General features: G+C 37.0%; 1 protein-coding gene across 1 annotated transcript in view; it reads left to right on the top strand.

Moving 5' to 3' along the window:
• Positions 1-12,595, top strand: part of LANCL3 (LanC like family member 3) — a 103,353-nt gene extending 90,758 nt beyond the window's left edge. Inside the window, exons 4-5 of the mRNA XM_081277481.1 lie at positions 2,876-3,083; positions 11,247-12,595. Coding sequence (XP_081133607.1) covers positions 2,876-3,083; positions 11,247-11,406 — 368 coding nt within the window. The 3' untranslated portion in view covers positions 11,407-12,595. The remainder of the gene's footprint in view (positions 1-2,875; positions 3,084-11,246) is intronic.
• The last annotated feature ends 2,755 nt before the right edge of the window (positions 12,596-15,350 follow it).

A 15,350-nucleotide genomic window follows, 5' to 3' on the forward strand; every position in this document is an offset into this window, starting at 1 on the left:
TACCACTGTGAGTTAGGGGCCCTCCTGTGTGCACCTCTATTTTTCCACACACAGACTAATTAATACCTCCAGTTAAGTTGTAAATGCCATGAAGGTAGGGCCTTTTCAAAACCTGTGCTTGGCATATACTAGATGCTCAATTAGTATCTAAACTGTGAGGTGACTCTTGTTAGCTTTATTTTTATCTTTCTGCCAGCATAATTAGCTTTGAGCCATCCATTGCCCTGCAGGCCCTTCCTAAGAACACTACAGGGACCTTGCGTCTATAAGAATGATCAGACCATTATGCAAAAATAAAAACCAACCAATTCACAACAAAAGCACTTCTAGTAGTTCTGTATTGCCCACAGGATGCAGTCCAAACTGCTTAACTGGACTTATCAAGCCATCTTTAATCTGAGCCCAATCTATTCTTCTACTCTACTGGCCTGTCATTTAGGACACTGCCCCCTGGCTTTCATGTGGCTTATACTAACTGGTTCTGCTTCTTTGCTTTTATCATCTTGCTCTCCCTGCCTTGCTTTGAGCTTGGAATTTCCTATGCATACTACAAGCCCTAGAAGTCTTACTTCATTGCAGGCCTCCCCCAATGGTCCCCCTCAGGAAACTTCCATCTTTCTGATCCCTCCGTTATCATTGATACTATGAATCATTTTATGTCCCATCAGCATTGTGACCTGCATATCTTATTACATATCAATCATGTTTACATATTTTTATCTCCTTTTTTAGACAGTGCTTTCCTGAAGGGAAGAAGTCAGTTTTAGCGTTTATTTTCTATCATCCGGGGCCAGAATTAGTTACATAATTTGGGGAACCCCAGTGCAAAATGAAAATGCAGGCTCTTTATTAGGAAAAAAAAAACTATTGAGAATTTCAAGGCAGTAACAGCAGAGCATTAAACTCACCATGGGACCCTTTAAGGGGTGTGGCCTATGGGCACACCCACATTGCAGACAGATGGCATGCCCAGGAAGGGGGCCTTGCTTAGACCTATGCATATAAGAGATAGTCACTGACCTCTTTCAAATGAATGAATGTATAATTAAATAAGTTCAGTTCTTTTAAAAATTATCCTTTAGTTTGTGAAGGTGTTTATTCTTAAAACTGAAGGAAAATGTTGTGGATAAACCCTGTCAGTCCTTGGTTGACTAGAAAGCATCTATTGAGCAAAGATCCTGTTGCTATATGTAAGTGTTAATCACAAGGAGGGTTTCAGGATACATTTTAAGAGCATAAAGTCATGGCTGTCACATGAATATAAAATGAACATATATTGACCCTCTGGGGGGAATTGGGTACTAAGAATTGAACCCAGGGGGGCACTTAACCAAAATTGTGCTACATCCCCAGCCCTTTTTATTTTTTATTTCAAGACAGGGTCTTGCTAAGGTGCTTAGGGCCTTGCTAAGTTGCTGAGGCTGTCCCTGAACTTGTGATCCTCCTGCCTCAGCCTCCTGAGTCACTGGGATGACAGGTGTGTGTCACCAAGCCCGGTATATCAATCATTTCATTTAACTCATTAATGAATGAGAGAACCAGAAAGGCATTAACAGCTGGTTCAAAGGAAAGTCCAAAGAGCAGATATATTTATAGCCTATTAAGAATGCAAAAATGTATTTGCTTCATAGATGGAAAACTGGCTTCTCCTGTAGAGGTGGAGAGAAATCAGGTCAACTTCTACTGGCAGAATGTAAGCTTCTAGGGATAGGAATTATGTACATTACTATCAGTTTTCTACAAGGTAATTTCTATCTCTACAGAGTTATAAAATAGCCTGTTCAAAGAAATGAAAGACAGAGATCACCCTGATGGATGAGCTAGTTAAGATATCTAGCTTTTCTTGTTTTAAAATATAATTGTGTGTGTGTGTGTGTGTGTGTGCGCGCGCGCTGCTGCTGCTGCTGCTGCTGCTGCTGCTGCTGCTGCTACTACTGCTGGAGGTTGAACCCAGGGTCTCTGACATGCTAACCAGGTACTACCACTGAGCTACACCCCCGGCCCTTACCCACTTTTTATCTAGGGTGCAGGTAGGCTATGCAGAAGGAAGAATGCTCAGTAACACAATTTCTAACCTCCTCTCTGAATATAAGCACCCAGAACTTGGAACCTGGGGGAAAACATTTCTATTAATAGCTGTTGCTTCTCTTGTTTCTGTTCCTGCCTTTGATACTACCTTTGTTGACAAGTTTTGAAGGAACATTTCTTTCCTTTGAACAATGAAGTTGGGAAGGTCTCAGATCACAGCTGGAGTAGAAGTCTTGGCTTAGGTTTTTTGTGAGCTTGTTGTTCTTGGAAAGACTCCCAGTTTTGCTCTTAAGAAAAGGTTTACTGTTGTAAGTACTTAAACATTGCATATTCTGACCTTCTATGGGTAAGCTGTATAAACAGCGCTTCCAAATAGCCAGATGTGCATAATGCCTATCAGAGTACATGCATCATTAAATATTAAGCCATTTGTAAATTAAGTTATGGATTTGATCAATTGATTTGCTTCGATTAAAACATTGCTCTTTCTCTAGGGACCAACCCTATAATATAATTTTTAAAACTTAAGCTAAATCCCACAAGGGGAAAAAAGAAGACTCCCTTAAAGAGCATTCTATAGCCTTGCTACTCAAAGTGCAGTCCCTGGAAGGATGCTTGTTATAAATGCAGTATCTCAGGTTAAGGATGTAGTTTAGTAATAGAACACTTGCCTAGCATGCTTGAGACACTGGGTTCCATCCCCAACATAGAAGAAAGAGAGATGTAGTATCTCAGACCTACTGTGTTAGAATCTGTGTGGTGATTTGTAAAGCTTTTATATTGGAGAAGTTCTGCTCTATAGCATAAGCTCTGAAAGTCACCTCTTATGTCTTTGATGTTTTCACAGGAATTGCCTATCTGTTTGCCAAAGCTTATCTGGTTTCCAAGAAACCACAGTACCTGGACACATGTATCCGTTGTGGGGAGCTCACATGGCAGAAGGGCCTGCTGAAGAAGGGACCGGGGATTTGCCATGGTGTCGCTGGCAGTGCCTACGTGTTCCTGCTGCTGTACCGGCTGACCGGAAACTCAAAATACATCTACCGTGCCCAAAGGTCGGCCATTCTTCTTATGTTTTTTTTTTTTAATTTTAATCTTTTTAATTTTCTGAATAGGTAACACAGTCACATAGTTTTAAAAGTACAAAAAGAATTACATCAACACTGCCCTCCAGCCATTTAATTTACTTCCCTGACACTATTATCATTTTCTTGGTTATCTGTCCAAGGACATTCTGTGTACATGTAAGCAAATGGGAGTATATGTAAAATTTTGTCCCTTTTTTTATTTTGTACAAATGATAGTGCCTTGCTATCTTACTAAACATCCTAAATCAATACATCAAGGACTTCTTCAATCATTTTGTTAAATATTTTATTGTCATTAAAATAAAAATATTTATTTGGATTGTTTCCAGTATTTTGCACTATAAATAGTGCTATGATGAATAACCTTGTACACAGGAAAATCATTTAAAACAATGCCAAGCACCTCATAATTGCAATGTAAATATTCACTGTTATTACTACAATTTGAGTTTTATCTTTCCAGACTTTTTCCATGCATAAACAAGTGTGTTATTTTTTGTGTGTATTGTATTATTTTGCATGCATATGGGTATATCTAAAAGGTAAATTCCTAGAAGTGGAATTACTGGACCAAAAGATGAGTGTATTTTTAATTTTGACAGATAATGCTAAGTTGTTCTTTATAGTTTATTCCTTGAAAGCCTGATAAAGATGAAACATCCCTTGTATAACGGACAACATTGCTTTAATAGAAGTAAGCCCTTACTGATAAACTGAGTAAATTGGACCAAGGAGTCTGTGAATGAAGTATAAATAATCTGATAGAAAATATAAGTAGAGACTTCCCTGAATGCCAAGTAGCATGAAACTGGCATTCCCTTCAAGGGACTTGGAGCAGTCTATGTCCATAAGTTGTTATAAAAGGTACTGATTTTCTGTGTGGCACTTAGGTCTTCTAAGCCTGGGAGCCTTTCACCCCCACTCATGTGGTCTGATACCCTTGCATCTGAGCTGTCACTCGGTGGAAGTTCAGGAATAGCCACCAGGCTATTCTGTGAACATTTCCATCAAAGGAATGCACCTGATGATTATCATATTGGCTGTGTGACCTTTAACTAGACATTTAACTTGCCCTGTGCTCTTCAGCCACAACATGTGGGAAATAGTGCCTTGTGCATGCAAGGCAAGCACTCTACCAACTGAACTATATCCCCAGCCCCTGGGAAAGGTGTTTTTAAACATAACACAAAGTCCAGGAGTCTTAAAAGAAAGATGGACAACTTTAACAAGAAAAAATTCTTAAAATTTGGGTATGATGAAATACCATGAACAAAGTTGAAAGAGAAATGATAAAGTAAAAATATATTTACAGCACATGGACAGAGTTACAATCTTTACTATATCTTTACTACTGTATCTTTACTACCCAATACAATCAGCAGTATTGGGTAGTTTATTTATTTATTTTGGCAGAGATGGGGGTACCAGAGATTGAACTCAGAGGTACTCAGCCACTGAGCCATGTCCCCAGCCCTATTTTGTATTTTATCTAGAGACAGGGTCTCACTAAGTTACTTAGTACCTCGCTTTTGCTGAGGCTGGCTTTGAACTCACGATTCTCCTGCCTCAGCCTCCAGAGCTGCTGGGAATATAAGCATGTGCCATTGTGCCCAGCTAGCAGAATTGGGTAGTTTAAATGAGTTAACCTGTGAAACTTATATAAAGCAATGCCTGGCACATAGTAACTGCAATTAAGTATTCCACCATTGTTATTACTACAAAATTGAGTTTTATCCTTCCAGACTTTCATCTATGCATAAATGTATGCTTATATATCTGGGAGTATGTGTTTTTTTTTTCTTGTGTGTGTGTGTGTGTGTGTGTGTGTGTGTGTGTGTATTATTTTTGGTGCTGGGAATGGCACCCAGGACTTTGTATAATAAGCACATACTCTGCCACTAAACTATAGTCTCAGCCCTATGTATATTTTAGTAGGCTCCTGCTGTTATATACGTACAACAATAGTATACATACTGCTTTCAACTTATAATTTTAAATGAACAATTTTTAAAAAATATCTTTAGTTGTATATGGACATGGTACCTTTATTTTGTTTATTTTTATGTGGTGTTAGGGATTGAGCCCAGTGCCTCACACGTGCTAGGCAAGTGCTCTACCACTGAGCCACAACGCCAGCACCTAAATGGACAATTTTTCAGGGACATATTTAATTTCATTTTGCATAGATCTAGCTCATTGCTTTAACTAACTATATTGTTATTTATGATTGATATACCATAATTAATTTAACCAATCTCTAAATGTATAATCTTCACTAATACAAACAAAATTGCCCAAAATATTCAATATATACATTTCTGTGCACTTGTGTATGCATTTCTATAGAAGAAATTTTAGAATTGAAATCATTAGTTCCCTAAGTATTTCTTGATCTATATCTAGCCCATCTTTGTTCTTTCCCCATTTTTTTCCTACTGCAATGCTTATAGTAAAGACTGTAACTCTCAATGTGCTGTAAATATATTTTTTACTTTATCATTTCTCTTTCAACTTTGTTCATGGTCTTTCATCATACCAAAGTTTTAAGTATTTTTCTTGTTAAAGTTGTCCATCTTTTGTTTAAGACTCCTGGACTTTGTGTTATGGTTAAAAACACCTTTCCCAGGGGCTGGGGATATAGCTCAATTGGTAGATGCATGCCTCACATGTATAAAGCCCCGAGTTTGATCCCCAGCACCACACACACAAAAAAACAACAGCAGCAAAATAATACCTTTCCTATTCCAAGATTCCAAAGGATTAACTTACACTGATATTAGTACCTTTATGGTTTTATTACCTCACATTAATATTTTTATTTAGCTAGAACTTACTTTTATAAATTGCTTTTGTTTTTTAAAAACATGACAGTAGAATGTATCACAATTCTTATTACATATATAGAACACAATTTTTTCATATCTCTGTATATAAAGTATGTTCACACCAATTCATATCTTCATACATGTACTTTGGATAATGATATCCATCACATTCCACCATCATTGCTAACCCCCTGCCCACTCCATTCCCTTCCCACCGTAGAACTTACTTTTAAAAAATGGTGTTAAATGGATATCTATCTTTGTTGACTGAAAAGCAGAATTTTCCAATAGCATCTGTTGATCAATTGCCCTCATCATTTAAAATTTGAAATTACACTTTGATCATAAACTGAATGTATATAAATATATGGTTTTGTTTCTGAACTTTGTTTTGTCCCATTTATCTAGTTCAACATTTCATTACTTATTATTTTTAAGTTTTCTTAGCTGCTCTCCCTCATTTATTCTTCAAATGTATTTTAGAATCAATTTGTCAAATTTAGCGTGGCAGGGTGGCACATGGAGCTTCAAACAGAGGACTTACATATTTAGTATTTTTCCCTTCAGCGCACACATGCATATATCATAAAGGATATTTTATGTTTTGCTATTTTTTTTGGTACCGGGGATTGAATTCAGGGGTGCTTAATCACTGAGCCATATCCCCAACCCTTTTTTATGTTTTACTTTGAGACGAGGTCTTGCTAAATTGCTTAGAGCCTTTTTTCTAAGTTGCTGAGGCTGGCTTTGAACTCTTGATCTTCCTGCCTCAGCCTTCCAAGCAGATGTATGCCACCGCTCCCAGCTTTTATGTTTTATTTTAATATTGAATATTGGATAAATTGGCACTGGACTTTTCTGGGGAAAAAAGACCTGAATGACTTTTACTCAAAAAGCTAGGTGCCAGGAGATCAATGTGGAAAGTAAGCGCTACAGGTGGAGGAAATTAAAACTTGAAGGGACTTAAGGTGAAGTGTACTTGGCATCTTAGTGGAATCACAGGGAAGGCACTGTGGTAGAGAGAACCAGGAGAAAACCAGGAGATGAGATCAGAGAGTTTGTAAAGACAGGCTAGTTGCCATGGACCTTTCACTCAGACTTTGGCCTTTACTCTGAGTCATATGAGAATCCATTGGATTACCTTGAATAAAGGAGTGTCATAAACTAACACAATATTCATTATATGAAGTGAATATAAAGAATATAAAGATGATAAGACAGAAAGCATCCCTAAAAAGAAAAAAAAATCAGCATAAAAGCAAGGATGTTTGAACAAATAGACTAGGACAATTTGTTTTGTTGGATTCTTTTGATTATTATGATTTTAGTTTTTGTTTATTGTTTTATATCGGAGATTGAACCCTGGGATGCCTTACCACTGAGCTACACCCCTGGACCTATTTATTTATTTGTTTATTTTGAGACAGGGTCTCACTAAGCTGCTTAGGGCCTTACTAAGTTGCTGAGGCTGGTTTTGAACATGAGATCCTCCTGCCTCAACCTCCCAAACTGCTGGAATTGCAGGAGTGCACCACTACACCCAGCCTATCTCTTTTTTATGATAGTGAATATATTTCTACAAAACTATCAGTTCATTGGATTTTTCAAATTTTTTTTACGTAGAGCTTCAATCGTATAGTTCTGTAATATTTTTAATTTCCCATATCTGTGGTTTTATACCCTTTCTCATTCCGAGTGCTTTTCCTTCTTGATCAGACACACCATCATTTTTTTTCTATCTTATTCGTCCTTTCAAGGAACTCGTTCTTGGTTTTGTTTATTAATTCTGTTTTTCTCTTTTGCTTCCTACTTTATTACTTTCTGTCTGTATTTTGGTTTCCTCCAGTTTTTTTTTCTATTTTGTTATTTTCTAGAGTTTAAAAATCCTTAATTAGATAATCTTCCATCTTCCTATTATTAATAATAATAACTCATAGATCTAAGAATTTTCCTCTTTGTTCAGATTTGGTCATAATTAGTAGGTTTTGGTATGTAATGTTCTCAATCTCATTCTTTTCAGCTTCATAATTGCCATTCTGACTTCTGTTTTGACTGATAATGTTTCAGAAAAATGAATTTGCTAATTTGATTTCTGCATCATTGGGTAGATTTTTGAAACCATCTTTTCACTTTCATATCAACAACATTTTCCGGAAATGTTAATGCATGATTATGTAAAAACAGTGGAATTGCTGCTCTTATATGTTGCTAGTTCTCTTATGAATTGCTGCATGGCATTTAGAAATTGTTTTGAAAAGCAGAGAAAATGATTTTCATATTATTTTTAAGTAACAAATGCAGAATATTAAGTAATAATCACTTTAATAATGTGTAGTATTATAATAAATAAATGAGTGCTTGGGAGAAAAGGTCAGAAGAGGGAACAAATTTAACTGGGTTTCTTTTATTGTGTGAGGTAAGTTTTCTCTGTTATACAAATATTCTGCTACAATACAGTTATGTGAAAAAATAATATTTCCCATTTATCCAATTTTTGCTATATACTCAGAAACTAATATATGATATCTTTAATCTCTTCAGAAAATTCTGTGCCACTATACAATTTCAGTATTTTTAGGTTAAATTTAAGAAATGTGCATATCTGCTGGACGCGCTGTAATCCCAGCGGCTCAGGAGGCTGAGGCAGGAGGATCGCAAGTTCAAAGCCAGGTTTCAGCAAAAGCAAGGCCCTAAGCAACTCAGTAAGGCACTATCTCTAAATAAAATGCAAAATAGGGCTGGGGATGTGCCCCTGAGTTCAATTCCTGGTACCAAAAAAAAAAAAAAAAAAGGGCGGGGGGAGAGGGATGCATATCTATCTCAAATTTGTATATCTATCTCAACTCCAAAGCTTTTTCCTTCTCTTTCTACTATACCAGGTGTTCTTAGTCTGGAGTTTGTAAACTTATTTAAGAAAAAAGATTACATCTTAAACTGAAATGAATGATTTCTTTCCATCAGAATATAGACAATAAGTCACAGAATTATCAGCAATAGCTGCAATTCTGCAACCAACAGAAATACTAGATATTCTTGTATTAAGCCATTTTGCTCTATGATCCCAGATATGGAACACCTATAAAAATTTAAATTGGACAACAAGTATACCACTTATGGTAACTTTGAAATAATTATAGTTTTAGAGGTGGGTTCTTTTGAGAAAAGTAATAGATGATTGATTATAATGTTTGATTATATATGTATGTGTGTGTACAAATACATATGCTATACATATATGTATACATACATCTACATATTTGTTTACATATATACACAAACACATATATGTTATGTATAAGGCATAGATAATTATTTCCAACCCATTTTATTGTACCTATGCCAATTTCATTGAAATAGTTACAGAATTGAAGACTTGGGACTTAATGGGTTAAACTGCTCTTATTACAGATATTGTGAAATGGATTTAATTCTCATCACTACTTAGAAATGTCAGAAATTATTAAACCCCCTACTAGATCTTGTTGTTTAATATTTTAATGAAGAATACATATGTTATTGTATTACAGCTTTGGTTTGGTTTTACTTTTTTTTTACTTGGACTTAGGGTGTAGCTCAGTGGTAGAGCATGCACTTAGTATGCACCAGGCCCTGGGTTTGATTCTCAGCACACACAGACACACACACACACACACACACACAAAAGGAAAGATGAAAAAAGAAGATAAATATTTCACTTATGGTGTTTTTAATAATATTAATTTTCTTTGTAATCTTATGTATTTTATTTTATGCATTTGAAAGCTTTTTTGAGACATTCAGACTGCCAAATGATCCATAGCACTAAAAAGATGAAGACCCTCTCCAAAACTATACCACAATGCCATCTTTATTATATAACCATAAATTTTGAATTAATTCTTAAGGATGCCTTATTATTCTACTTGTTTAGAATGTAAAATTCCATTTAAAATTGTTGCATAGTCAAGAAAGCAGTTGATAGAAAAATTGTACCAGACAGAAATGCAGTGCTCCCTGCTGATTTATTTTAAGCTACCATCCATAATTCCAAGAGCTCTAAAAAGATAAAATAAGTAATTACTCTTCATAGGACCCCTGGTGTAGTAGCAATAATGTAAATTTATGGCAATATCAGCTCTCAGGTCTTACCAAGCTGTGTGTTCCAGACTCTGAATTGTTGATTATTTTTGTTGATGAGAATGAGTAGAGAAGGTCAGTAAAATAAATAAACGAATGAATAAATAACATAGATGACAGCATTTTAAAAGCTGTAAATTGCTAGCTGGGCATGGTGTCACATGCCTGTAATTCCAGCAACCCAGGAGGCTGAGGTAGGAGGAACACAAGTTCGAGGCCCTAAGCAACTTCGTGAGACCCTGTGTCAAAATAAAAAAAAAAATAAAAAAGGCTGGGGATGTAGCTCAGTGGTAAAGCACCCCTGGATTCAATCCCCAACACCAAAAAAGAAAAAAAGAAAGTTAAAGCTCTAAATTGCTTTTTAAAATGTTGTTTGCTATCCATAATCTGAAAAGAATTTGTGGCAAATATAAGCAAAAGAAAAAAGGTCCTTCGTAGAGAATTTAGAGGCCAGTGGCTTTTTTAATGGGGGTGTCTTAAACATAATCTGTCTTGTAGCTGAGTCTGCTATTGATGTCATCATTATAAAAGGTTGCTTGCCTTTCCCCATTCATCTTCTTCCTTTGTTTGCCCAAAGCACAGATTGTATAAAATCTTGCCCATTTATTTTCACAGTCTCTTCTCTCTGTCACACATAAATGAATCCTAGCTCAGAAATAATATGCCTGCAGAAACAGCATATTTACTTGTTTTTAACAGAACAGCAGTATATCAGTTTGCTTCTATTGAAGATAAATAAAAGTAGGTCAGTTTATCTGTCTTCTTTGCTTTTAATTATTGGATGACAGACAGAACTAAATCCTCAGAAAACACCAAAGTACTTTACTTTGCAGACTCTGAAAATAGTTGGATTTGCTTGCCAACACAATCTGTTGTGAAACATAAAACAATTATATAACAGATCCTCTTAATTTTTTTAGAGAGAATGTCTTTCTTAAAATACTTAATTACATAACTCTGGAAAGAGAATGATGTGGCAATGCCAGCCTCAACAACTTAGCGAGGAGACCCTGTCTCAAAATCAAGGCGGCTGGGGATGTGACTCAGTGGTAAAGTGCCATTGGGTTCAATGGCCTGTACCAAACAAAACAAAACTTTAATTCAGCAGAAGAGGAGGAAGAAGACAAGGCCAATATGGAAACACTGATGTTGTAATTGTTCATATTTTCTTCTTCTCTTCTTCTCTTAGGTTTGCTCAATTCTTATTTACCGAGGAATTCAAGGCCGGGTCACGGGTCCTTGAAAGCATATACAGCTTGTATGAAGGCTTCTCCGGGACCGTGTGCTTTCTGATCGACCTGCTGCAGCCCAATCAGGCTGAATTCCCTCTCTTCAGTGTCTTTGTTTAAAAGGTTCCATCTCCCACTGTGGCCCTGCAGAAGTCCCCTGAGATTTCCTGAGCCTGCCGAGGCAGTTTCCACATAAGCCACATTCAATGGTATCATGACCATGAGCCTTAACATTGCCGCCGGAAGGATGGGAGCAGGAGGGGAAGGTAGCATGGTAGCAGACTGGAGAGAACCTACAAAATAAGACACCACAACTCATCTAAAAACTGTAGCGAATGTATGTTTCAGGGAGTGGGTGTAAAACTGGAGATCAGAGAGAAAGGGGAAAAGAAATGATCTGTTTTTCAGTTGATAACACAAGAACCAAAACAGAGAGGGGCACTATGGCAATAAAATGCTAGTACTTTCCCAATTGGAGAGAGAATCTGGCCCTCTGTGGGTGTTTTCCACCCCTAAATTCAGAAATACAGACAATCAAAACTTAATTTGCCCCAGTGAAAACTGCTGGCAGGGTTGAAATGTCAGGATGAAGGACAAAAAAGAAAACCTTTGATTGTCCTAAGCCTTTAATTATTGAAATTCATGATTTTTCCTGAATGGATATATTTGCATATGAATATTTTTTATCATTGCCCTGGGCACTTTAAAGACATCCTATCATAACTTAAACACTGAAGTTCCACATTTCCTTAGGCCTTAGAATATCTCTTTTCCTAGTTCCTTTTTCTTTCCTAAAGCTCAATTAGAATAGTAAAATTCAGGCAGGGCTGTCGGGTGTAACTCAGTGGTGGAATGCATGCCTAGCTTGCACAAAGCCCTGGGTTCCATCTCCAGAACCACAAATAAAGAAGAAAAATTCATAGTCTAGCAAATACTGTAGCAAGTGTTGCTTTCAAGTGTTTTTCTGAATTTCAAGTGTGAGCTGTGTATTGTCTATTGTTGGTAATTTTTAAAATGCCTTTATGTATGTAATCTCTATGAAGCTATTAGTCAAACTGTAAAATTTGCTCTTGGTAAAAATCACTCATCTCAAATCAGGGTAACCACTACAAAGCTGTGTCATTCTGCCTTTGATGTAATACTGTGTCCCTTGGGACAGACAGACAGGCTAAGAAAGGCACCAGTTGATTGTGGAAGCAATATTGTTTGACTTTATACTATTAGTTTAAGAGATGAGTGAACTCTCTGGCTGGTCACCTTACCTTCCAAGACACAGGGTCCACTAGAAATTGGTTACAATACCCATTGAACCAAGTTATCATATTAAATTAAATCCTGCTGTAAACACATAGAAGTTGTGAAACTGCTTCAAGTAAATAGTGGTTTACAGAACACTATAGCAGCATCTGTCACTTTAATATGCAAAACATGCGTTTACCCCATCCTGAAGTTTGATCCTGGACATTTTCATATTTCACAGTAAGGAGGAAATTGTACTGTATAGGACTTAATTATTTAAATAGTCATTAGATATTTGGATATATATGTATATATATGTACGTGTGTGTATATATGCTACATCTACCCCTATGTAAACCTAAGCACTTATCCTATAGTTTGGTAGTTCCTAATCTGAGTCATTGGTAGATTTTGAGAGGAGTTAGGGAATACTCTGTTGCCTAAAAACATTTGTATGTATGTTGGTGTGCGTAGGTGCACACACCTAGGTGTGTTTATGTGTGTGTTTGTGTGTGTATGTGCGCACACATTCAGCATGTGCTCCTCTTTGAAGGGAAAAGACTTCTAGTATTCAAGAGATTCACAAAGAATCTTACCAAAGAAAGGTAAGAATTGATGTTGTATATTTTGTGACTCTTTGTACATTTGCACTAATCAAAACAGAATAGTCAGTCACGGAGGCACACACCTGCAATCTCAGCTACATGGGAAGCCGAGGCAGGAAGATCACAAATTCAAGGCCAACCTGGGCAACTTAGTGAGACTCTGTCTCAAAATAAAATAATAAAAAAGGGGGGTGGGGTGGGGGGACTGGGGATGTAGCTCAATGGTAGAGCACTTGCCTAGTATGTGCAAGGTCCTGGGCCTGATCCCCAGTACCAGCAGGGAAAAAAACCTAAGACAGATGATTTGGAAAAACACACATCTTTTTCACTTATTCCATTTTCACATCCTCAGATTTAAGCATATAAAATTGGCCTCAATTGTTCATCTGTGAAAATTCTCAGTTTGAGGCAATACCACATAAATAGCAGCTTTCAGATCTCTTCCAAAATGGAGTTCCAGAAGTTCTTTCATGAACAGACAAGCACCTCTTGGAGAGCCCTAAGGAAAGATGCCTTCTACAAAGTGGAGTCTCCTTTTGGCATGATGGTGAGGCTTGTTTTTTGCAATCTCATTTTAAAATCATTGTGTGTGGTCTCTATAGGCTGAAGATAATAAACACCCAAGATCAGGACTTTATTAAAGAAATACATGTTCTTTTCATCATCCAGTAACCCCTTGAGTTGTGTTAGGTGATTGCTCCAAAATCTCATAGTTAGAAAGGAGCTGAACAGGCTGGATGGGGTGGTGCACACCTGTAATCCCAGCAACTCTGGAGGCTAATGCAAGAGGATTGCAAACTCAAAGCCAGCCTCAGCAATTTAGCAAGGCTCTAAGCAATTCAGTCAGACCTAAGGGCTGGGGGTGTTGCTTAGTGGTCAGGCCCCTGAGTTTAATCCCTGGTACCTGGGGATATAGCTCAGTTGGTAGAGTGCTTGCCTCACATGCACATAGGCCCTGGGTTCAATCCCCAGCACCACACACACACACACAAAAAGGAGCTGAATAAAGATTCAAACTCAGGCTTTCACTTTCCAAGTTTATTTATTCAGTATTCTAGAATGATTCTGGAAAAACAGCAGTGAACAAAATCCCTTGTATTTTCTATTTGCTGATCCTTCCACCATTCATCCTTGAGACCTAAAGCCTAAAGGACAAAGGAAGCCAGACTCTTGCTCATCCTATCAGTTCTATTTCTAGGAACTTAAGAAAAACTGGACATCTCTTCTGTTTGCATCCCCTTTTAAGATCTGATAGGGTGACTGTGATGTTGCTGTACTGACCTTTGTGAAAAGATAACCCTTTCTCTGTACCAGGACCAAACAAAGGTCACGTTTTTTGTTTGTGTGTTGTCTTTGAAATGACACTTATGTAAATTAGGAACAAAGGTAAAGCTTGTTTAGCACTTAAACATTGTTGAAACTTTTCATTTTCCTAAGGGAAAAGAATTGTAGATATAGGAAGGTATTCAATCTTGTTTTCCTAAGAAGGGGTAAGAAAGACCTTTAAGTTGTAGGAAAGTGATATGCCACTTTTTATTTAATTATCCAGCTTATCCACTTCTAAGGTAGTAAGATTGATTGATTGATTGATTGATTGATTTTTTGTGTGGTGCTGAGAATTGAACCCAGGGCCTTGTGCATTCTTGATGTAGCATGTTGCTTCTTGAAGTCCCTAATATATAATAGAAGTAGTATATCTTTATTGTGGGATGTGGCTTTTTTTTTTTTTTTTTGGTGGTGGTACTGGGGATTGAACCCAGGGCCTTGTGCATGTGAGGCAAGCACTCTACCAACTGAGCTATATCCTCAGCCCCCTAATATAACTTTAATATAATTTACTAGATATGACCCAAAGAATTATGAACCCTGAAGATAATTATGGAAATACTGGAGGATATATTGAGTCATTCAACAACAGAAAGACTGCATTATACTTTGATGACAGGACATTTTGTAAACTATTATACTTCTGTGTTTTGCTTCATTAACACAATTACATGCCTTCTCTTCCATACATCCCCCAAATATTATCTATATTTTACTCAATCTCATTTCACTCATCAGTTTTTTACATTTTTGTTCAACTCTTTTTTTTTTTTTTTTTGCTTCCAGGGATTGAAGGGGGGTGGTGCTTAACCCCTGAGCTACATGCCCAGACCTTTTTATGTTTTATTTAGAGACAGGGTCTTGCTAGGTTGCTCAGGGCCTTGCTAAGTTGCT

This window comes from Spermophilus citellus (assembly GCF_964194105.1).
Source record: "Spermophilus citellus genome assembly, chromosome: X".
Taxonomy (NCBI): Eukaryota; Metazoa; Chordata; class Mammalia; order Rodentia; family Sciuridae; genus Spermophilus; species Spermophilus citellus.